Below are 25568 nucleotides of genomic sequence, written 5' to 3' on the forward strand. Positions count from 1 at the left end.
CTGTGAATGTAGTCATTTGTGTGTGTCTGTGAATGTGCAGTCATTTGTGTGTCTGTGAATGTACAGTCATGTGTGTGTCTGTGAATGTAAAGTCATTTGTATGTGTCTGTGAATGTACAGTCATATGTGTGTGTCTGTGAATGTACAGTCATTTGTGTGTGTCTGTGAATGTACAGTCATTTGTGTGTGTCTGTGAATGTGCAGTCATTTGTGTGTGTCTGTGAATGTACAGTCATTTGTGTGTGTCTGTGAATGTACAGTCATTTCATAAATAATTATCTTGAAATGTGTGACTGACTGTCCTAAAACTTGCAGTGAATTTTAATTTAATTGGATCTGGAGGAGACTCAAATAGTGCTGTTTTGTCGCACTTTAGCCGGGTCACGAGGGACATAATCTGCCTTTTTTGGGGGGGGAAGTGTACATCTGCAAAAGCATCTCGCTGTGAGCGTGACAGTTACATATCAACACGCACGCACGCAGACATATTGCCCAGAGTAATTATCCGATGTTTGCTGGCTTACAGACGCTAATCACTTCAGTTATGACACTTGCTGTAGTGTTGTTAACATGAGCACCGATTAAACAACACCATATGTGTGTGTTTGTGTGTGGAATGCGTTGACAGCCAGTTTTATACACAGAAAATAGTTAACTCTCCTTTGGGGAAATATAAGGCACAAATAAATAAATAAATTCTGAATAATGCTTGAGACCAATAGATTGTCCCATTTTACGGTCCCAGTCCCATGGATTAAAGTTCTCAGTCCCCACGACTGATTTTAGAATTTAGATCGGCTATTTTCGGTCATTAATTATTTTAAGATGAAATAGTATTTGAAGAGATCAAGTAGACTTCAAGTTTAGAAGCATCTTCCAGAAACATGAATGGTCTCAGAAATGTCATAAAAGCAACCTTAATGCCTCAAATCTGTGATTTCTTATTTTCTTCAGCTGGTCGGCCCTAAAACATCATTACATTTGCTTTTTTTAAAAGATTTGCTTTTGGCTTTTTGTGCCATTATTAATGTTTTGAATTTTTTTTATCCCACGATTTTGTAACCCATTTTCCACCCCTGTGTCAATTATCTAATGTGATCCTGGGCTCTACACACCCTCCGCCAACCTGGGGAGAGCAACGGACTTGAACTCATGCTTCCTTCATGCATGAGTTCAAGTCCAAGTTGCTCCTTTACACCTGACAGGGGGGAGTTTCCCCGGTTGGACGTAGCGCGTGGATGGAACACGTTATTCGAACCAGTTCCTTTCCCCTCCATCAGGCTGTTGTTTTGTCATTTGTGTGCGTGTGTCTGTGAATGTAGTCATTTGTATGTGTCTGTGAATGTACAGTCATTTCATAAATAATGATTATCTTGAAATGTGTGACCGACAAGTGAATGTTAATTTAAATCGATCTGGAGGAGACCCAAATAGTGCTGTTTTGTCACACTTTAGCCGGGTCACGAGGGACATAATCTCTACACACCATCCGCCAACCTGGGGAGAGCAACGGACTTGAACTCATGCTTCCTTCATGCATGAGTGTCCAAGTTGCTCCTTTACACCTGACGGGGGAGTTTCCCCGGTTGGACGTAGCACGTGGAAGGAACACGTTATTCGAACCAGTTCCTTTCCCCTCCATCAGGCTGTTGTTTTGTGAATTTATTGATAGTTACAGTGAAGACAGACAGACAGGTCTTTATTGATGGTTACAGTGAAGACAGACAGACAGGTCTTTATTGATAGTTACAGAGAAGACAGACAGACAGACAGACAGACAGGTCTTTATTGATAGTTACAGTGAAGACAGACAGGTCTTTATTGATAGTTACAGTGAAGACAGACAGGTCTTTATTGATAGTTACAGTGAAGACAGACAGGTCTTTATTGATAGTTACAGTGAAGACAGACAGACAGGTCTTTTTTGATAGTTACAGTGAAGACAGACAGACATGTCTTTATTGATAGTTACAGTGAAGACAGACAGACAGGCATTTATTGATAGTTACAGTGAAGACAGACAGGTCTTTATTGATAGTTACAGTGAAGACAGACAGGTCTTTATTGATAGTTACAGTGAAGACAGACAGACAGGCCTTTATTGATAGTTACAGTGAAGACAGACAGGTCTGTATTGATAGTTACAGTGAAGACAGACAGGTCTTTATTGATAGTTACAGTGAAGACAGACAGACGGGTCTTTATTGATAGTTACAGTGAAGACAGACAGACAGACAGGTCTTTATTGATAGTTACAGTGAAGGGGGAGAGACACGCAGCAAAGGTCGTCATGAACGGGACTCGAACACGCAACGCGCTGTCAGGCCAGAGCCTATATGTGGCATGCGCCTGGACCGCTAGGATTTCTTCACAAATCTTGGACTAAATTTCATTATGCTTTAAGTAGCATGTGATGTGTCAAACTAGGGTGTTTTCATGATTCTGAATACATTCCAAGCATTGGTTTTGCACGAAAAACACTCCTTGGGCTAAATATGGTACTCTATAGTCAGTGTTGGGAAAGTTAACAGTTCAGTTCACAGTTCAGAAATTTAAAAAGGAACTAGTTCAGTTCTTAGTTCATCATTCAACATTTTGAACTAAAGTTCATGGTTCCAAAAAATGAACTATTTTAGTTCTTTTTCGTTCTTTTTATTATTATTATTATAATTATTACCATAAGAAATATAGAAAATAGCTCATATGCAATGTGAAATGCCACCTAATTCTTAATCCTTTTCCTTGTCTTTATTATGGGCCAACTTGTGAAAGCTGCATGCTTTTATTGTGAAGGGTCTCAGTTCTCACAGCCTGCATATTTCCACGTGCTGAAAATAGCTGATCGACAAGCTCACAACGCGTTGCGTCCACAACGTGTTGTGAGCTTGTATATCAGCCATTTTCAGCATGGAACACGTGTACGACGAAGAATAAATCAGGCATCACTGCGCTTCTGTGGAGGGAGGGAGATATATTTTGTTGGCCGAACGAGGCGATCATGTATGGACAGTTGGACAGTTGGACATCTATGGACAGCTATTTTGGACAGCTATTTTTCGTGGCACATTATGTTTAATCACAACAACGTCACGTTTACTTTACCTCCTCAGTGTTTGGGTCGGGACATGTAGGACTATATGTGTCTGTGTCTGCTGTCTACGTGCATATGCGCTCTGCACGCTCCAGTGAAATTGTACGGCTAAAGATTAGTTAATTTGTGTTGGATAAGGACTTATTGGTGGGTTTTCCGCTAGATATTAAGGAGTCGTTAGGGTGTGTTTTAGCGGAGGTTTCGCCTGGAAGGCTTATCACTCACTCTTGAACGAAGGTGAATGTGAGAAAGTGACGTTCACACACGCCAGAAATGAACACGTTCACAACTTCACAATGATGTTCATCAAACAGAAATACAGTACGTTCAGTTCACGTTCAGCCAAAAAATTATCACGTTCGTGAACGATCGTTCGGTACAACACTGTCTATAGTGTATATGCAGTTTCATATTCCACTGTTAGGTTCTTAGCTTATGTATGACTCATGATGACTATTTCTATGTATTTGATGTACTATCATGTGGTGTTCTTTGTTCTTTCTTACTGTAAATCGCTCTGGATTAAGAGCGTCTGCTAAATGCCTACATTGTAACTCGTATCTAACTTTCCCCCCCCCCCCCCCTTCCTCCCTCCCATCCCCGTGCCTCTCTCTAGGACGTGGGCCCAGTCCATCCCGGGCCGCGTGGAGTTCTTCTCCAGCGAGGGTTCGGACACGTCCATCCCCATCCCCATCGTGGCGCTGCGGAACGTGGACGACTCGTACCCGCCGCAGAAGAAGTCGTTCATGATGCTCAAGTACATGCACGACCACTACCTGGACGGCTACGAGTGGTTCATGAGGGCCGACGACGACGTCTACATCAAGAGCGACCGCCTGGAGGCCTTCCTGCGCAGCCTCAACAGCAGCGAGGCCATCTTCCTGGGCCAGACGGGCATGGGCGCCCGCGACGAGCTGGGCAAGCTGGCGCTGGAGCCCGGCGAGAACTTCTGCATGGGCGGGCCGGGGGTGATCATGTCGCGCGAGGTGCTCCGGCGCATGGTGCCGCACATCGGGGAGTGCCTCCGGGAGATGTACACCACGCACGAGGACGTGGAGGTGGGCCGCTGCGTCCGGAGGTTCGCCGGAGTGCAGTGTGTCTGGAGCTACGAGGTAAGAGACGCGCACACACACACACAGTAACCCTATAACCCCCTTCAAACAAAGATGGCGAAAGCAAACATTCTTTGTTTTGTACTTTGTACATACAAATGTATGGTACAAAAACACTGAAGTCTGTGAACCAGAAACCTATCCCGGGGTCCAGTGTGTCTGGTCCTACGAGGTAAGAGACAGCAAGAAGGGTGAAGTCAGACCTCAACGGCTTCTGTAAGAAATCTGGGGAGGGGAATCCTTCGCCAAGGCTTCCCCTCCCCTCCTCATCCCCTCCCCTACTGGGCGGGGCTTTTCTTACCACTCCCCTACTGGGCGGGGCTTTTCTTTCTCTTTGCATGAGTGGGCGTTGTCATAATCTACTAGAACCAGCTCGTAGCATGACTCGTTAGTCAGTAGAGTTTCAATCCATACCTCCCATGGGTTCAAATCCTCCCCTTGACGGAGTCCATCATACATGGCAGGTTAAGACTGAGGTTAGGCGCCGCTTAGGTATGCTTATCAATCACCTCAGTGAATGGTAAGCAGCAGAAGGACCTCTCTGGTACATGCCAGATGCGCGCTGATCATTTTCCACTAGTAAATAATGCAGGGCATGTATTTAATTTGACGGAAACAAAGACTTGGCCAACTAGGACCAAACCAAACAATTAATCAACTAATTGACTATTTAAGGGGGCAGCGGCAGCCCCATTTCTTTTTGTATGTGGACTACAGCTCCAAGAATAGAAATGCGCATAAAGGAGTCTACTAAGCATGCCATTGCTTGGCATTCCGTGCATTCATAATGGTTCAGATTGACTGGGTCTCTGCTAGGAGCGTTTGCCTCTCAGCCATACCAAGATGTCCTTAGTTCCAGCCATACCAAGGTCTGCTTTAGGAAAGATGTCCTTAGTTCCAGCCATACCAAGGTCTGCTTTCGGAAAGATGTCCTTAGTTCCAACCATACCAAGGCCTGCTTTAGGAAATATGTCCTTAGTTTCAACCATACCAAGGCCTGCTTTAGGAAATATGTCCTTAGTTCCAGCCATACCAAGGCCTGCTTTAGGAAATATGTCCTTAGTTTCAACCAAGCTACAATCAAAATTCCTCATCCCAGACGTTGTGCTTTCTAAGCTGTATTGTTTTAAATCAGTGGCTTTAACAAGTTTTTTCAGCCATAATTTTGGGGCATTGAAAATTGTATGTTGGTCAAACATTGTCTGTTTTTAACTGGAAACCCGTATAGTTGTTGTTTTTGTTTTTGTTCTTCCACAGAACACATTTTCAGCTTCCATGATGCTATTATAAGCATTAGACTTTAGCAGGTTAGCATACGAGGGCAATGCTACCCTGATGAAACTCTCCGCTATCTTTGTCCATACATGACACATCCGCTGGGATGTGTCCACACATGTGTGCTAGACTTTAAGGTGACCAGAACATCCAAACTGTTCATTTGAGGAACAGAAGTGACGGGACGGGGTTAGCAACTTATTACTGGAGTTGCTATTAAATGCATTGATGTCATATTCGCTCTGGCGTCTCACGTTGTGTTTTAAAATGCTAATGTTGGTCATGGTGGTATGGCCGACTTGGTACTGTAGCCTATAGGGGATATTTATCATGTTATTAAAACGGGCTTAAAAACACATCTTGCAGGAAAAGATACGACACTACACAATGTGGGACAGGGTCTCAATTTGAACACTGATGCCTGCCCGTCACAATAATGTGGGACGGGGTCTCAATTTGAACACTGATGCCCGTCAGTCACAATGTGGGACAGGGTCTCAATTTGAACACTGATGCCTGCCAGTCACAATGTGGGACAGGGTCTCAATTTGAACACTGATGCCTGCCAGTCACAATGTGGGACAGGGTCTCAATTTGAACACTGATGCCTGCCAGTCACAATTGTGGGACAGGGTCTCAATTTGAACACTGATGCCTGCCAGTCACAATGTGGGACAGGGTCTCAATTTGAACACTGATGCCTGCCAGTCACAATGTGGGACAGGGTCTCAATTTGAACACTGATGCCTGCCAGTCACAATGTGGGACAGGGTCTCAATTTGAACACTGATGCCTGCCAGTCACAATGTTGGACAGGGTCTCAATTTGTGGGTTATCGTAGGCCTTTCACCTGATCACCTGACTCCCACTGAGCCATAGTCTGCTATTCGACGTCGGTCTAAAAGCGGGCTAAAACTGGTCTAGAAATGTCTATATGCAGACCGTCTATAGACCGTCTATAGATATCTGTTGAAACGACGTTGTTTCAACGTCTAATCTAAGCCTAGACCGCTAAAATAAACTATGATTTTTAGACCAGTTATAACCCATTTCGCCATTTAGATGTATTTTAGACATCTCTAATAGCCTGAAAAATGCTCAGTGCACTGTACACGTTTACGGCTCACGTTAAACGGCTATAGTAGTTCTGTTCTGCTTGCAGTTGCACCACTTTGTGTGACGAGGTCTCGTTTTGGCTTATCGTATTTACCTTCCCCATATTGCATTCTCCACCAAGTGCCCTTAATCGCATCTCCATAAATCATTCTTTGCGCGGTATAGACACTGTGTGTGTGTTGCAACACGCCTTAAACGTTCCCATCCAAATACATCTGCATAGAATATGCAGATGTATTTGGATTGAGCATAAACTGGCTGAACCGGCATATTCTGCTCTGTTCAAAAGACTGCAATTCATATGCTTTGTTGTTGGCCATTGAACTGAGCTCTGAGCTCCGAGCTGGCACTGTAAAATGGTAAATTGTGCATTTATATAGCGCCTTTATCCAAGGCCATTCACACACACATTCATACACCGATGGCAGCCGGAAACCATGCAAGGCACCAACTAGCACATCAGGAGCAATTAGGGGTTCAGTGTCTTGCTCAAGGACACTTCGACAGTAACTCTGGGGGAGCCCGGGTTTGAACTGGCAACCTTGCGTTTACCATCCAGGCACTCTACCCCTGAGCCACCGCCGCCCCTTACTGCATCAGCCAGCCTTCAGTCCCTCTGCCACCTTCATCCAAAAATATCTGAATATAGCCCACGTGTCATATTCTAAGAAAACAAATTGTGTGTGTGTGTGTGTGTGTGTGTGTGTGTGTGTGTGTGTGTGTGTGTGTGTGTGTGTGTGTGTGTGTGTGTGTGTGTGTGTGTGTGTGTGTGTGTGTGTGTGTGTGTGTGTGTGTGTGTGTGTGTGTGTGTGTGTGTGTGTGTGTGTGTGTGTGTGTGTGTGTGTGTGTGTGTGTGTGTGTGTGTGTGTGTGTGTGTGTGTGTGTGTGACTCAAACTCTCATTCCCATAAAACATATTGATTGCAAGCTTCCAGCTTATGATTACCTCATCATCATCATTTTTCGACCGCGGTCGAGATCATGGATTTCACAATGCCACGCCAGACTTCCCGGTCCTTCATTGCCATCCCCAGTTCCTGCTTACTGATGCAACATGTGTCCCTAGCGATGACATCAGGGAACGACAGTTTTATACCTCTGGTCTGCTTTGAGGCAGGACTCCAGAGAAGAAGGGAAGATATAACCTCATTGTCAGCTCTGTAGCAGTGGCCGACAAACTGTGTTACCTAATACCATATGACAACGTTTATGCAAGGGTCCCCCAACTTACATGATTAGGCCAGTTTATGTTTGTTTTTATTTAGTTAATCTGTTCTTTTTGTGTATATTAGTCCTTTATGTTCGCTAACGTAACCCTGTGGTTTAACCAGCTGTGCACGGTCAATTGGATGCTTTTTTTGTGATGACATTCCTGACAGAATGCTATGCTTGACCTTTTTTGTTCTGAAACTAGTTGATATGAGTCATAGCACTTGAGTCACTGTTGAGACTTGAAGGAGTAGAGATGGAGTGATAAATAAATGGTGTCATCATTCATAGACATAGCTGGTTATTGTGGGGAAAGTAGTAAAACAAAGTAGGGGAAAGTAGTAGAAAAATCACACCAAATCAAAATGAATATAACAACAACGCACAGGCAGGCTTGATATCAAAGACAAGCTGATGCTTAGTCATCAGAGGTGAGGCTGTTTACCTTGAGGAGGAGGAGGAGGAGGAGATACACATTCGTTCATTCATTTATTTTCTTCAGAGACGCGTCTAGACACGGCCTCACCGTAGACGCATGGCTCATATGGCTAACATGCATGGGAAAAGGAGGATGAAAGCCTTTGCCTGGGGGGGGGGGAAGAGGGAGAGAGAGGGAGAGGGGGAGAGAGAGAGAGGGAGAGAGAGGGAGAGGGAGAGGGAGAGGGAGAGAGAGAGCCTTTGTTGATTGCACTGACGGTATGAAAGTGAATGATGAAAGGGCTTTTTAAAATGATCTGCAGTGCCATCTTATGTGCTGCCTCATTGAGACTGGGTCGGGGTGGGGTTACTTTGCTCTTTTTTTTTCCAACACCATTGATACAGTAAAAGTTACACTCTGCTGATCTGTTCGTGTTTCGGGATGATATCAACTAGGACCATTCATTTGGAGTGCAAATCGGGCAAAACTATTTATATTTGGCCTTTTTGAACAGTCACTCTGTGAGCTGTTACCATCTTGATAATGTGATAGTGATTGATTTGAATTTTGAACAGTCACTCTATGAGCTGTTACCATCTTTAGAATGTGATAGCGATTGATTTGAACAGGCACTCTATGAGCTGTTACCATCTTGAGAATATGATAGCGATTGCCACTTTGCCAGTGAGTATATTGTTGCATTTTCCTTTCCTCATCGAGCCGATTCCCCAGGCGTGAGGTTACGGCTGCGTGTAACCTTACAGTAATTGATTTGGCTGTTGCCCGTGATTCAAGACTTAGCTCTCTAAATGAGCCATAATTTCTCTACCACCGCCGCCGCAAATGGAAATAATAATGGAAACATTTTCATCGGCCTCGTCGAGCGCCCTAGCATGTGCCGTGCGTGAGCTAGCTAGTTGCTATGGTAACAGAGTCTCTCTCCGTTTAAAGTTTGCTCGCAAAGACGGAGAGCTGTCGCTGTGCGCGGTTCTTCTCTGAAGCGGTGCTTCTCTCAACCAGTGGTCCAGCTGGGGACCACCAGTGGTCCTTGAAGGGGGTTCCAGGTGGTCCGGGGACCACCAGTGGTCCTTGAGGGGGGTTCCAGGTGGTCCGGGGACCAGCTAAATGAGGGAGAGTTGGCTAATGGAACCGTTCTAGGTCTTTATCTCTTGAGAGTGTTTACGCTCTCGAGAGTTACATTATCGTTAAACTATTCTCGCAATTTTTCAGCCCCTTGTCCCTCCCAACATTCTCTGCACGTCCCTGATCCACGACACGTGGTCCTGCACAGCTGCTCTTTCAGCAGCAGCAGCGTAAAACAAAGACTGTTGTTTTTGCTTTGTTTAAACAGACGGACTGACTGAAAGTTGTGCCGTATTGTTTACAGAGTGGGTTTGTGACTGATGTTTTCCCGAAGCAGGCCTATCTTTAGGTCTGCACAGTGTTACTGATATCACTGTGAAGTTGTTTGTTTAGAGAAGTTCTTTCCCAAGAAACTCTACTCCCGTTGAATTTTTTAGCAGAACACTCGCGCTGTAATGCTTTAATCCATTTAGGCCTGACGTCAAAATTATTATTATTTTTTTTTAAATGTGTTTTTTTCCTGAAAAACCTCATGTTTCTATATCGGTGGTTCTCAATATTTCATGTCAAGGACCCCAAAAATTATATGTAATATGCCGCCGACCCCCATCTGAAAATATGTTGTTCCAGGGACACCCCACAGAAGCAAAGATTTGAGTTAAAAACGTTCGCTCTGAAAGAATATATATTCAAAGATTTGCGCCACATTTTCACGATTTTTCAAAAATAGCAGACCTACAAGCTCGTAGCGCGCCACGAGCTTGTAGATCTGCTATTTTTCAATAGCTAAAGTATAACGTAATGCTTAAAACACCAAAATGGGTTCTCGCCCAAAATGGGTTAATTGATATCTCTCACGGACACCTTTCACCGTCATTATTCTTTTCAGTCTCTCATTACTTAGTTCTTCAGGAAAGTCTGCTACATCTTTATAATGATTTTTATTTTTTAGGAATATAAAAACGATCATATTTAATAACCAGTGAGTCAGAGTTGTGCTCATATTTGGCATTGGAATGTCCCCATTTGTCTCCTTCCATGGGATCGCGTCCAGAGGTCTCTGTGATGTCAACGTTCTCAGGCCTCTGAGCTGCGAGATGTATCAACCGTCAGAATAAGACTTAAGACAACAAAAAACCCACACCTCTCTGATTCACCCTGTCATCTTCATTTCACAGTGCGTTTGATTCCACACTGTCATCTTCATTTCACAATGTGTTGCCCGTTTGAGTGTTTTCACCCTGCGGTGGCTCTCTGCAGGCCTACACTTCTAGATAAGACTTAGCTTGCTCATGCTCCGCAACTCACAGGAAGTCTGCCTGCCTGCCCGCCGCCCACACGGCTTCGTTCCCCCACCATGCGATGTCTCAACACGCCCACATCTGTCTAGCCTCTCTGTATCTAGCCCTGTCTCACTGTCATTCCTCTGTGACTGTCCTTTGTCCCTCTGTGACTGTCCTCTCTTCTCTAATAACGTCTGGTCCATTCTCTGTACTCTGTTCAAGTCATCTTTTGTTATTGTATTCAAAAGGACTTGTTTACCTACCAGCTTACACTGCATAGTGTTTACCTACCAGATTACACTTCATACAGTTCGTGTCCTGAATGCTTGTGTATCAGTTTCTCCTAAACAGATACAGAGCTCTACCATGTGAGCTCAGATACAGAGCCCTACCATGTGAGCTCAGATACAGAGCCCTACCATGTGAGCTTAGAGACAGAGCCCTACCATGTGAGCTCAGATACAGAGCCCTACCATGTGAGCTCAGATACAGAGCTCTACCATGTGAGCTCAGATACAGAGCCCTACCATGTGAGCTCAGATACAGAGCCCTACCATGTGAGCTCAGATACAGAGCCCTACCATGTGAGCTCAGATACAGAGCCCTACCATGTGAGCTCAGATACAGAGCCCTACCATGTGAGCTCAGATACAGAGCTCTACCATGTGAGCTCAGCTACAGAGCCCTACCATGTGAGCTCAGATACAGAGCTCTACCATGTGAGCTCAGATACAGCGCCCTACCATGTGAGCTCAGATATAACAGAGTCCTGTGCTGCTGCTGCCTCTCCTGTTGTTGTCGTTAACCTCAATGAACACTACTAGCGTTCCTATTCTGGGACCAACATTCGATGGAAACGGAAGATCTATACAAGCTGTTTGAGGGCTGCTGTTTTCACAGATTTGGTGGTGCAGATAAAGTTGAGCCCTGGGGGGCCCCGCGGGGGTCCTCTGTGGGACACCCCCCGGTACACTTAAGTGAATGGAGAACACATTTTACAACTGGTGGACGACGTCATTATACAATGACTAAATACTTTGCCTATTGTTAGGTTAATTTAATTTGACCAGAGGGATTAGCAGCCTAACCTTTTAATGGGGGCTTTTAAGCCATTGTGGACGGGAACCCCTTTTGGTGTTTGAAGCATTATGTTATACTTTAGCTGTAGATCTGCTATTTTTGAAAAAAAATTAACTTAGACTGATAGTAATATTATTCATGTTATAATAATGTTCTATGGATATGGATGGATAGACCGAGAGAGGATTTTCGGTTCGTCTCTAAAACTCCATCTTGTGTTTCTCAGACAGCCCAGTCAGTATGTGTGGTTGAAGCATGTGTGTATTTTGAGACATCCTGTGGCTGTGGCCGCTGTGTGTGTGTGTGTGTGTGTGTGTGTGTGTGTGTGTGTGTGTGTGTGTGTGTGTGTGTGTGTGTGTGTGTGTGTGTGTGTGTGTGTGTGTGTGTGTGTGTGTGTGTGTGTGTGTGTGTGTGTGTGTGTGTGTGTGTGTGTGTGTGTGTGTGTGTGTGTGTGTGTGTGTGTGTGTGTGTGTGTGTGTGTGCACGCGCGTGTGTGTGTGTGCCCGGCGCTGTGGCCCCGCTGTATGTGTGCACTACTATTCTGTCTCTTTTCAGCAATGCCTCGCTCGCGTGTGTTTGTGTGTGTGTGTGTGTGTTTGTGTGTGCGTGCGTGCATGCGTGCCTCGCTCGCGCTGCTGCTGCTACTAAAATTAGGAGCGTCCCAAACGAGCAAATAAATGTTTACGAGTGCGATTCGAAAATAAGCACAAACGGAGGCCAAAAGAGAGAGAGAGATGAATTACACTAGTTCTGCCTGAAGCACAGCCTCTGTCTGTCTGTCTGTCTGTCTGACGACCTGTCTGTCTGTCTGTCTGTCTGTCTGACGACCTGTCTGTCTGTCTGTCTGACTGTCTGTCTGTCTGTCTGTCTGACTGTCTGTCTGTCTGACTCCCAGATGCAAATGGTATGTGGGACGGTGACAAAAAAAAGAAAGGCTGGGTTAATGTGATAGACTTTGGTATGTGTGTCTACCAAAAATAACCTTTAAGTAGTTAGTCTCTGCTTCGTCGTCATGGGTGGCCCCATGGGTGGCCCATGGGTGGTCCCATGGGTGGCCCCTGGGTGGTCCCATGGGTGGGCCCATATGCTTTTATTCTGAATCTGTGTGGGTTCCATTCCATCTCTTCATCTGTTCGCATCGACAAACAGTGCTGCACAATTCATTAAAAAAAAGATCGAAATCTAGATTCAGACACCTGTAAGATCTAATTTCTACATGTGATCCAGAATGGTGCAGCACTAGTTGACTGTCCGGTTCATGTGATCCAGAACGGTGCAGCACTAGTTGACTGTCCGGTTCATGTGATCCAGAATGGAGCAGCACTAGTTGACTGTCCAGTTCATGTGATCCAGAATGGAGCAGCACTAGTTGACTGTCCAGTTCATGTGATCCAGAATGGTGCAGCACTAGTTGACTGTCCGGTTCATGTGATCCAGAATGGTGCAGCACTAGTTGACTGTCCGGTTCATGTGATCCAGAATGGTGCAGCACTAGTTGACTGTCCAGTTCATGTGATCCAGAACGGTGCAGCACTAGTTGACTGTCCGGTTCATGTGATCCAGAATGGTGCAGCACTAGTTGTACTGCACCATTCTGGGGCTCCTTGACATGATCATAGAAACAGGTTTTAACCGTTCTATTGACTGGATTATGTGTTTGTGTTTCAGGCTTCACTGCCTATGTTTTAAGTTACCTTTGAACAGCCACTGCGCCCGACCGCTGAGTTGCTTGTCATGAAAATCCACTTTAAAACGGTGTCATCGCTTGTCGTGGTGTTGAAAAAAGATTCCAAAGTGGCGATCACAACAACAGACCGGACGGGGCAGCGCAGCGCTCCGCTCCACCCCCTCCATTGTAACGAATAGGGACTCAATTTCCCATAAGACATTAAGTAGAATCTGGTCTCAGGTCTCATTGGGTTTGTTAGAGCAGGCCTCTGCAACCTTTTTTCACATAGTACAAGTACTGTGCTTTTATTTTTTTTGATAATCAGTGTGGCACACTGACACATAAAACACATGACACTGAGACATTCCAGGTGACTAAATGTGACAAACTAAATGAAAAAACGAAACTAAAACTACCCCCCCCCCCCCCCCCCGCCTCCATCACATCTGCAGTCGCGATGTTTCGCTCCCGTGCATGAAGGCACAAACCCAGGGAGATTTTTTAACACGGTGTCATTTTGTCGACGCCTCTTGTTTTACATTTTCTCGTGGCGACACACAGGTTACTACTCTAGTCTCGGCTGTGCCTTTCATGTTCCCCCGCTGCTGCTCCGCTGCTTTTGTGTGCGCTTTGTGCTTCCGTCAGCCCGGGCCGTCCGTACGGCACGGCTGTAAGCTGCTTCCGTCAGCCCGGGCCGTCCGTACGGCACTGCTGTAAGCTGCTTCCGTCAGCCCGGGCCGTCCGTACGGCACTGCTGTAAGCTGCTTCCGTCAGCCCGGGCCGTCCGTACGGCACGGTTGTAAGCTGCTTCCGTCAGCCCGGGCCGTCCGTACGGCACTGCTGTAAGCTGTTTCCGTCAGCCCGGGCCGTCCGTACGGCACGGCTGTAAGCTGCTTCCGTCAGCCCGGGCCGTCCGTACGGCACGGTTGTAAGCTGCTTCCGTCAGCCCGGGCCGTCCGTACGGCACGGCTGTAAGCTGCTTCCGTCAGCCCGGGCCGTCCGTACGGCACTGCTGTAAGCTGCTTCCGTCAGCCCGGGCCGTCCGTACGGCACTGCTGTAAACTGCTTCCGTCAGCCCGGGCCGTCCGTACGGCACGGCTGTAAGCGGCTGCCACATCCTCGGAGCTTCACACCGATCAATTGCTGCTCCTGGATCACCGATCGATCAGGTTGCCTTTTCTGGTCCTTGTTTCAGCGAGTAGTCTTTGAATAATCCACTGTTCTACTGAATGTATTCACCCAGTCCGTCACAAGGCTCCCAAATTATCCCATATTGGCAGTAGTACAGACAGAGCAGTATTTATTTTGACAACATTGCTATAAAGCAGATGTGTCCAAATTCTTTTCAAAGGGGTCCATATTTAGAAAACATTAAAACACCCTATGGGGCCAACTACATCTGCTAAAGCATAATGTGCTTTTGGACTCGTAACAAAGTCACATACATCTGCATCTCATTTAAACAATGTTATGTAACTATCATCACAATATTTAGTATCAATGGTCTTTTGTTAGGTGTGCTGTGAACAAAACACAAAGATATCTCAGCCTCTGGACACCCTGCTATGGAGGCAACAACAACGCAACCAATGTGCCCCAATTTCTTTTTTATCCACTTTTAACCTCCTCTTGTGGACGTGTAATTATAACCTACATTTTCTACCAGCTCGGCAATACCGGCAACACCACTCTATCTGCGCTGCGGGCTGCTCTTCAGCCTGTGAACAAAAGCAAACAAAGCTGATTCTTTCCGACAGTCTAGAGAGCATCACCAACCACTATTGTTTTGTTTTTGTCTTTTAACAAAAAATGTCAACTTCCTATTATTGCAGCGCTACTGTGTTGTAATCTGACCTGTTTATTCTCATAGGAGTAGGAAGGCACTAGGTAGGCAGTGTGTTCTTTGGCTGAGCGTCCTCCCACAGTCAGTACAGTAAAGTACACTTACAAGACTAACCTATTTTACTCTGCATGTTCAGTTGGTACAGTAAAGCAGACTTATTTTACGTCTCCACTCTGCATACATTCAGTTGGTACAGTAAAGCAGACTTATTTTACGTCTCCACTCTGCATACATTCAGTTGGTACAGTAAAGCAGACTTATTTTACGTCTCCACTCTGCATGCCACGCACGAAACGAGTTTGAACACAATTACTGGAAGTCACAAGCAGAACTACATTTACTGAGAGCTGTGAGTCCAGTCCAGTCCACCCACCGGCTAATCCTAATTTCTCTCCTTAGTGGCTCTCGCATGCCTGCCAAACCTGTGGCAGGCATTGCAGACAGGCTCTGGGACTGTGCACTGTTACATGCAGCGCTGCGGCCCTGGGAACAAGAGCACCGTTGTGCTCAGGCCTCACTGGCTCTCTCTTCCTGCAGGGCCAGAGTTTATTCCTGGTTTCTCGTTGCCTACTGCCTACTAGCCTGTATTCTCCCTGCCTACTAGCCTGTATTATCCATGCCTACTAGCCTGTATTCTCCCTGCCTACTGCCTATAGCCTGTATTCTCCCTGCCTAGTGCCTACTAGCCTGTATTCTCCCTGCCTACTGCCTACTAGCCTGTATTCTCCCTGCCTAGTGCCTACTAGCCTGTATTCTCCCTGTCTACTGCCTACTAGCCTGTATTCTCCCTGCCTACTGCCTACTAGCCTGTATTCTCTCTGCCTACTTCCTACTAGCCTGTATTATCCCTGCCTACTGCCTACTAGCCTGTATTATCCCTGCCTAGTGTCTACTAGCCTGTATTCTCCCTGCCTAGTGCCTACTAGCCTGTATTATCCCTGCCTACTGCCTACTAGCCTGTATTATCCCTGCCTAGTGCCTACTAGCCTGTATTCTCCCTGCCTACTGCCTACTAGCCTGTATTATCCCTGCCTAGTGCCTACTAGCCTGTATTCTCCCTGCCTACTGCCTACTAACCTGTATTATCCCTGCCTAGTGACTACTAGCCTGTATTCTCCCTGCCTAGTGACTACTAGCCTGTATTCTCCCTGCCTAGTGTCTACTAGCCTGTATTCTCCCTGCCTAGTGACTACTAGCCTGTATTATCCCTGCCTAGTGTCTACTAGCCTGTATTATCCCTGCCTAGTGTCTACTAGCCTGTATTATCCCTGCCTAGTGTCTACTAGCCTGTATTCTCCCTGCCTAGTGTCTACTAGCCTGTATTCTCCCTGCCTAGTGTCTACTAGCCTGTATTATCCCTGCCTAGTGTCTACTAGCCTGTATTCTCCCTGCCTACTGCCTACTAGCCTGTATTATCCCTGCCTAGTGTCTACTAGCCTGTATTCTCCCTGCCTACTGCCTACTAGCCTGTATTCTCCCTGCCTAGTGTCTACTAGCCTGTATTCTCCCTGCCTACTGTCTACTAGCCTGTATTCTCCCTGCCTAGTGTCTACTAGCCTGTATTCTCCCTGCCTACTGCCTACTAGCCTGTATTCTCCCTGCCTACTGCCTACTAGCCTGTACTACCTGGGTTCAATTTGTCCACGTTATAATCCGACTCCGTCTGTGTTCATGGCTTGTTGCGCTGCATCTAATCTGATCAATCAATGTGGCGTCAGCGTGGTCACTACTCCTCTTCCTAGACAAAGGCAGAAGTTGAGAAACATGTCAAAAATACAGAAACGAATCGGCCTGCCATGCTGTTGATTTCGGGTACAGGCTTTAGTTCCGACATACTGTTGGTCAGACTGTCATTAGACCGACACCCTACCCAAAATCCTAACCGCAAACACATTTTGGACCAACGCATGGCGGACCAACGCATTGTCTACTACCTTTTTTCACTGACGAAAACTACATAAAGACTAAGCTACGATGACTAAAACCGAGACTAAATATATGTATCTTAAATAAATAAGTCTTTGTACAAAATAGTGCTAATTATGCATAGAAAGCCATGTTGTACATTACTACAGCATTAGTTGATTAGCGTAAATGCTGCTAATAGTCTGGGGGAAGTTGTGCGGTGATCCTGCCAGTTGGATCGGATGGTTCTTCCCTCGGCTCAGGCCACTGGAATGTGGATAATGATGGAGCTTAGTAGTTATTAAGAGCAGATGGTACAGGATGTGCTGTTTAAACAACATCATCTGAGTCGACTACTGTGCATTCATTCAATCTGTGGTCACTTATGACATTATAACATTAGCAACACAATCTAATGAATACTGGGTGGGTGGGCGGCAGCGACAGTAAGACGTCATTGGGGAAAAAAGAAAAACGACGTGCGTGGTAACTTGGTAGCAGCTCTTTCATGGTGGATGTATTGGTTACACTTTACAATTTAGGCATTTAGCAGACGCTCTTAATCCAGAGCGATTTACAGCAAGCAAGAACAACACATGGCAATACATCATATACATACAAATTGTCATCAAGAATTATTGTTATCATATGTAAGCTAAGAAACTAAAAGTGGAATATCTATGTAATGAAACTATGTTGTGTACAGCTTGGTGGGCTGCAGATAGACAAACATTAAATTCCCATTGACAATGAATGGAGAACGGTGATGTACGATGATAAGAGCGCCCCCTCACTTCACACGGGTGTGATTTTTGGTTGTTACTGACTGACACCTTTTTTGTGTTTCCGAGTTATACTTTAGCGTTGGGACTGTTCTAGTGAGCCTTTTTAGCAGGTTCCAAGTCACAGTGTCACTGTCACTGGAGTCCACCAAATGGACCCGGGGTCCATAAAGGCCCATAAAGGTCTATTTGATTCCAAACTATCATTTAGCCGGGGCCCCCCTGCATGGAACTCCCTCAAGGACCCCTGGGGGCGTCCATCTCTCCTCTGTAACTCTGAGCTGCTTAGAATGCGCTGAGTCACACGAGGTCACGCCGCTCGGCAGGAGGAAGTCTATTGCAAAGGAACAGGAAGTAATACTGGTGTTGTTCTGCTCGTCCGTTTGGCAACAGTCACTGCGGTGGGGAGGGGGGGGGGGGGGGTGGTGGGGGTCGTCTTTAACTCTTCATTGACCAGTCATCGCTGCACAGTCGCTGCCAGGCTCATGTGCACATTCCACAAATTAAGCGTCCCCTCGATGATCTTTGTCCATTTCATTTCCCAACTGTTTGTCATCACGGATCTCAGTTCTTTTTAAACGGGCTTGGTGCCAGCAAGCAGCACGTCAGCACCACACCGGGATCTCTCTTTGACAGAATGAATGCCTGCGACCTTGCCGCTTGGATCTCTCTCTCGTGAGGAATGGCTATTCTAGTGTCGTCATGATGAAACCATCACTTATCTCTCTCTCTCTCCCGTCCCTGTCTCATACCCTCTCTCTCTCCCTCTCTCCTGTCCCTGTTTCATACCCTCTCCCTCCCTCCCTCTCTCCTGTCCCTATCTCATACCCTCTCCCTCCATCTCTCCTGTCCCTGTCTCATACCCTCTCCCTCCCTCCATCTCTCCTGTCCCTGTCTCATACCCTCTCTCTCCTGTCCCTGTCTCATACCCTCTATCTCCATCTCTCCTGTCCCTGTCTCATACCCTCTATCTCCATCTCTCCTGTCCCTGTCTCATACCCTCTCTCTCCCTCTCTCCTGTCCCTGTCTCATACCCTCTCTCTCCCTCTCTCCTGTCCCTGTCTCATACCCTCTCTCTCCCTCTCTCCTGTCCCTGTCTCATACCCTCTCTCTCCTGTCCCTGTCTCATACCCTCTCTCTCCTGTCCCTGTCTCATACCCTCTCTCTCCTGGCCCTGTCTCATACCCTCTCTCTCCTGGCCCTGTCTCATACCCTCTCTCTCCTGGCCCTGTCTCATACCCTCTCCCTCCCTCCCTCCCTCCGGGGAATTCTTTCTTATCTTTCTGACTGAGCTGTTTCCATGAGCTCTGGTGTTGGTTAATGTATCGTTGTGACGCATGTGTTTACGTTACACAACAACAACGACATGTCCAGGAGGGTGTGACTGATACATTATAGCATCCTCGTCCTTGTGCATCATTGGGCGTCTGCATGCGTGTCGTCTGCGCATCGTATGCGTGTTGCCTTATTGACCAACACTCGCACTCCGTCTCTCTTTCCAATTCACAATTTAGCCATTTATCAGACGCTCTTAATCCAGAGTGATGTGCAATAAGCAAGGACAACACAAGGGAATGGATCCAATGCATAGAACTAGTCAACTAGGATCATAAGTAGGACCAAGAACCTATCATCAGTCTAACAGTAGAATATATAAACATAGAAATAGTCTTCTATAGGATCATAATACCATACCATACCGTGCATGTTCACATCATGTATCTTTTCATTACTTAAGATAAGACCATTTTTCAAATTGCAGAATGTTCGTCCACGAATAGAGCGCCTTTCAGCTCACACACACACACGGCTTCTGTGATTTATGTTAACGTCGTTGAGTCGAAGCTCAGTTCGTGCCTTAAATATCTCTGACCTGGAATGGAAATACGCGCGTATTCATAATAATAATAATAAAGTGTGGAGAGACTAGAATGTGTTTCCTTAACAGCGGTTCTATGATCACCATAGCAGGCTTTATTTCCTTCACAGAGACAGAAGGATGTCTGTGATATGCATTGAGACGCATATAAAGTTGCAGCCGCGGTGACGCGTAGCACACAGACACGACACACCGCTGTCACAGCCAGGGTGGAGAGAGAGTTGTGACCATGATTGATTTGTTGTTTCACACTAAGTGGAATGCAGTGAAAGATCAGTGTATGTCTGACATACACTGTCGCTCACAACATGCGTGGCCGGTTACAACTACCCTGTGGTAGGTTAAAACTACAGGATGGGCCGAGATCATTCCTCGACGAATGACGACGTCGTCGTTGTCATCGACGTCGTCGCAACGGGATCCCGGTCGTCGCGACGCGCGGCAAACGGCCCCGCACGTCGAGGCTCGTCATGACGCATGGAACACAACCACCCTAAAGACTAATCGATTGACCTCGGTACATAGAAATTTTGGTTTTTATATATATATATATATTCTGACTTTCAATTGTACATAACATTTTGTTTTGATTGTATAGAGAGTATGCGCGTGACATCATCATCAAACCTGGAAGTTGTGCAGGAATGCCTACTGAGTGGCAAAAAAGTACTTTCTGGCCTTGACAGCCCATACGTCCACACAGAAAAGTCCTATCTGATTGCATTAAACAACATGAAACAATGTTAAACTCACTTTGCCTGTTGCTTTGCCACTCGATGTGCCATTCACTTTAAGCATGCGCATACCCTCTATAGTTCCACTTTTCGCTTTGGCAATGTAAACGTACGTTTTCTCATGCCAATAAAGCTTGAATTGAATTGAATTGAATTGAATTGAATTGAATTGAATTGAATTGAATTGAATTGAATTGAATTGAATTGAATTGAATTTAAAATGGGCAGGTTGTCATGGTGAGAATGCAGATTCAGAACGACAACTAAGCCTGTTATTGTCCCCACGTCACATGTTGTTGATGCTATTCATGCTGTGGTTGGTTCACATAATGCTGTGTACAGTACAGTACAGTATGATGTACAGTAGAGTACAGTATGATGTACGCTATTTGGAGTTTAGTGGCCGTTGGGAGCTAGTGTACGTCTGGAGTGGAGAGTGTGGCTGTTCTGCAGCTTGCTTAAAAACTACTACTACAGACTATACAGGATGTACAAAAACCAAAGTCAAGTTTGGCACGATGGATCTGCTGGATCGGCTTGCTTCTTCTTGGAAAGCCCAGCAGTATGCTGTATGGCTGTGGGTAACCCCAGTGCCCCGGCCCGCCCCGGCCCAGCCCGGCCCAGCCAGGTCAAAGCAGACACCTTCTCTCTCTCTCTCTCTCTCTCTCTCTCTCTCTCTCTCTCTCTCTCTCTCTCTCTCTCTCTCTCTTCCCCCCTCTAATTGTCTCCTCTCTCTCTCTTATACCAGCTATGCCAGGAATCGTTTAGCAGACGGCAGCCTTTTTTCACTCATCCTCCTCCCCCTTCCTCTCTCGCTCTCGCTCTCTCTCTCTCTCTCTCTCTCTCTCTTGCCTCGTAGATTCTCAGCCTTAATATCTCTCCTCTCCTCTCCTCTCCTCTCCTCTCCTCTCCTCTCCTCTCCTCTCCTCTCCTCTCCTCTCCTCTCCTCTCCTCTCCTGTCCATCTGTTTGGTCTATTGCTGTGTGTCTCCTTTCCCCCTCCCTCTCGCCTTCCTGCGTTCCGTCCAATATCTCAGGATGTCTGTCTGTCTGTCTGTCTGCTGCACGCCTGGCCAGGCTGGCAACCGCTGGCCCGGTGCCCACCATGCCACCGTAGCCACTCGTCATGCTCCTGGTGTCTGCCTCCCCACCCTCTCTCTCTCTCTCTCTCTTTCTCTCTCTCTCCCCTGCCTGGCTTTTTCCCTACTCTCATGTCGGGTTCATTTGGGTTCTTTTCTCACTCAGAGCACACTCTCTCTTCCCTCCTCCTCGTCGTAACTTCTCTCTCAACGGTCTTCTTGACGCTGAAAAGAAGGAGAAAGCAGAAGCGTGTGCTGTGCTCACTGCTTTCTAACACATACATCCACTGTCTTATATTCCTGTGTTCATACAGCGGTTTAGATACAGCAGTAGAAAACCATTTCTAATGTATGTGGAAGTGTAAATCCATCTGTGTCGCTGTGCGTGCGTGTGTGTCGGCCTGGGCCGTGCACGTCGTCATGCACAGCCATGTGGCAGAAGGTTTAAACCATAGGTATGTAGGCTAGATGCTCAGACTGTGTGTGTGTGTGTGTGTGTGTGTGTGTGTGTGTGTGTGTGTGTGTGTGTGTGTGTGTGTGTGTGTGTGTGTGTGTGTGTGTGTGTGTGTGTGTGTGTGTGTGTGTGTGTGTGTGTGTGTGTGTGTGTGTGTGTGTGAGAGAGCATGCAGTGGGGGGGGGGGATTATGTCCAGGTTTACAGAAGGCCTACAGTAAGTTGTCTGCAGCAGAGGGATAGGGATTTGAACCGGCGTCAGGCTGCATCGGCAGCATAGCTACCCGGACCGCTAGCCTAGCGGGCCACAATGAGCGTTCTTAAAGCACCAAAAAGGGTTCCCTTCCTGAATGGATGAATGCAACACAGAACTAATGAAGAGAAAATGTTACCTCTCCATCTTGTCTTTCTGCTGCTCGGACTGTGCATCTAAACTAAACTAAATCTATGGATCTTATTATGAACCGTGTTTTGTTTATAACGGCCTCCAGTCTCCCATCATATCATTTTAAACCCAGTCTGGACGGGAACCCCTTTTGGTGATTTAAGCATTATGTTATACTTTAGCTATTGAAAACGAGCAGATCTACAAGCTCATAGCGCGCCACCGAGTGGCGCGCGCGCGTGCGCGCGTGCGTGCGTGCGTGCGTGCGGCAGAACGGGAGATTCCCAGGGATCAAACCCTCTGGAAGAGGAGAAGGTTAGGCGAGTCGTGACAATGCGTTTCTCAGAGCTGTACTTACTGTACTGTACTGACTGTACTGTGAGACATTAGATTTCTATGGGTTCTGTAGAGCTGTACTGACTGTATGATCTATGGGTTCAGATGTACTGTAGTTTTGGAGATGTGGCTTATAGAGTAATGTCTTGCAGAGAAACAGCGAGTTGAGAAAACAGGCTTGAAAGGTTCACTTCTGTGGACTCTAACATTATACCTAGCTACATGCATTTATTTCATATTTTTTCATGTCGATTTCAGCTCTGACATTTATTTCAGACATGCTCTAGTATATGAAGAGTCTGCCTGTGCTAATTAACACATTTTGGATGAAAAATAAATAAATTGAGTTTTTCTCCTCTTGTGAAATGCTGGAGGTTGCACGATGGCAGCCCCTCAGTCAAGAAGGTTAGGTGAGTCGTGACAATGCGTTTCTCAGAGCTGTACTGACTGTACTGTACTGTAAGTACAGTATACCGAAGGCATGGGGAGAGAGTATGTTTGTCCGTCCGTGTGTCCGGCCGTCCGTCTGTCTGTGGACAGCTAATCTCTGGCACCGTTGGCTTGATGCCATACTCTGCACACACACTCCCTGAATGCCACAGTTTAACCTCTGCCCCACGGTTTTCACATTGGCCTCTTATAGCGCCACCAGGAGGCCACTTTATGCAAAACCATTTTTTGGACAGTACACCTACAGATTTTGTTCAAACATCACGCAAATTGGTACTCCGTCTCTCTAGAGCCATTCAACGAAACTGGTCTTTCAGATTTTTCAGACTCCATCCTGATTGGCTAAGATTGGCTTCCAAAGTTCGCAGGAATGTTCAGTTTCAAACAAAATGCCGCAAATCATGAACACATCGTGTGATTTCCGTGAAATTGTGAACGCACATTCCCACTAGGCCGAGGAAGAAATGCCACTTGAACATTTTCAACTCAGCCTCATGGTGGCGCTATAACTGGCCGATTAGTGTTTTTACCTCTAACTGCACGGATCTGTGTAACTTTTGTGTGTAACTTTGTATGCACACTCCCTAGAGACCATGGAAAAATCTTTGCCTCGAATCTTTGCCTTTTCACATCTGCTTTTTATAGCCCCTCAGTCAAATCTGGTCACATATGCTGCAACATATTAGTCTGCATCGTTAAATGTACCTGCCTGTGTCGTTCATGCATTATGGCCACAGATATAGGTCAGTTTTTCATACTCATATTCCATCATATGGAGGTTTATTCTAGGCTAGGTTTGGACTCCAGGCATGCACAGAGAAGTGTCGTTGCTTTGAGTTCTAAAAAAAAAACATTCCCATTGTTCTCTCTCGCCTTTTACTTCTGTTTCTCCTCAAAGCTTCCATTTGTCTGCCTACTGTACACTAGCAGGATGAAACCTCTCCTACTGTACACTAGATGGTCAGTGTGAAACCTCTCCTCTACTGTACACTAGATGGTCAGTGTGAAACCTCTCCTACTGTACACTAGCAGGGTGAAACCTCTCCTACTGTACACTAGATGGTCAGTGTGTAACCTCTCCTACTGTACACTAGATGGTCAGTGTGAAACCTCTCCTACTGTACACTAGATGGTCAGTGTGAAACCTCTCCTCTACTGTACACTAGATGGTCAGTGTGAAACCTCTCTACTGTACACTAGATGGTCAGTGTGAAACCTCTCCTACTGTACACTAGATGGTCAGTCTCCTGTGAAACCTCCTACTGTACACTAGATGGTCAGTGTGAAACCTCTCCTACTGTACACTAGATGGTCAGTCTCCTGTGAAACCTCCTACTGTACACTAGATGGTCAGTGTGAAACCTCTCCTACTGTACACTAGATGGGCAGTCTCCTGTGAAACCTCTCCTACTGTACACTAGATGGTCAGTGTGAAACCTCTCCTACTGTACACTAGATGGGCAGTCTCCTGTGAAACCTCTCCTACTGTACACTAGATGGTCAGTGTGAAACCTCTCCTACTGTACACTAGATGGTCAGTGTGAAACCTCTCCTACTGTACACTAGATGGTCAGTGTGAAACCTCTCCTACTGTACACTAGATGGTCAGTCTCCTGTGAAACCTCTCTACTGTACACTAGATGGTCAGTCTCCTGTGAAACCTCTCCTACTGTACACTAGATGGTCAGTGTGAAGCCTCTCCTCTCCTGTTTCCATTAGTTTCCTCACTTTCCTTCTTCCGTAATCTGTTAGCGTTTCGTGTTGAGCAGCAGCAGTCACACAATATAAATGCCATAGCAAATCTAGAGCTGAATCTGTAATTCCTCACACAAGTCCATTTCTTCCTGGTCTTGGGGAGAACACATGGCCTCGGCATGGCAACGTTGGCTGCTATTATATCACACACAGCCTCCAGCCAAACGGACGCAGATGTGGATGCTGTAACCAGTCATGTGGATATACTGTGCTGGCAGTCGTGTTTAACACTTCTTTGGATGGTCCTCCTAACAGGCGGCTGTGTACGCAGCATTAAATATGCAGCTACTTCCACACTCCAATCTCAGTGCAGAGAACACATATGAACAATATATACAAACCTTTACACCAGGGGTGTAGGCAACCTTATAGGCCCCATTGCCAACGTTGGCACAGGGTGATCGCTGCTGGGCTGGCACACTGACATAGGTGTGAGAGAGAGGGATTTCTTCTTTTAACTTTTCGTGCCGGTATGCACCTCAATAGACCTAGCCAGGCAAAAACTACAAAATGACGTCATTTTGCGCGTCCTTTGTCGGCCATTTTAAATCCGGAAGTAATAGCGCAACCTGTCCGTAGCTAGATCAGGTGCCTCACTAGCATACAAGCTCATAACATGCTAACCGGAGCTTT

At 46.3% G+C, this 25568-nt stretch overlaps 1 protein-coding gene across 1 annotated transcript in view; it reads left to right on the plus strand.

The window, feature by feature from the left end:
* The window catches only part of chsy1 (chondroitin sulfate synthase 1), an 84972-nt gene that overhangs the window by 5473 nt on the left and 53931 nt on the right, over positions 1-25568 (plus strand). Inside the window, exon 2 of the mRNA XM_079496487.1 lies at positions 3708-4203. Coding sequence (XP_079352613.1) covers positions 3708-4203 — 496 coding nt within the window. The remainder of the gene's footprint in view (positions 1-3707; positions 4204-25568) is intronic.

This window comes from Electrona antarctica, assembly GCF_951216825.1.
Source record: "Electrona antarctica genome assembly, chromosome: 3".
Classification (NCBI taxonomy): Eukaryota; Metazoa; Chordata; class Actinopteri; order Myctophiformes; family Myctophidae; genus Electrona; species Electrona antarctica.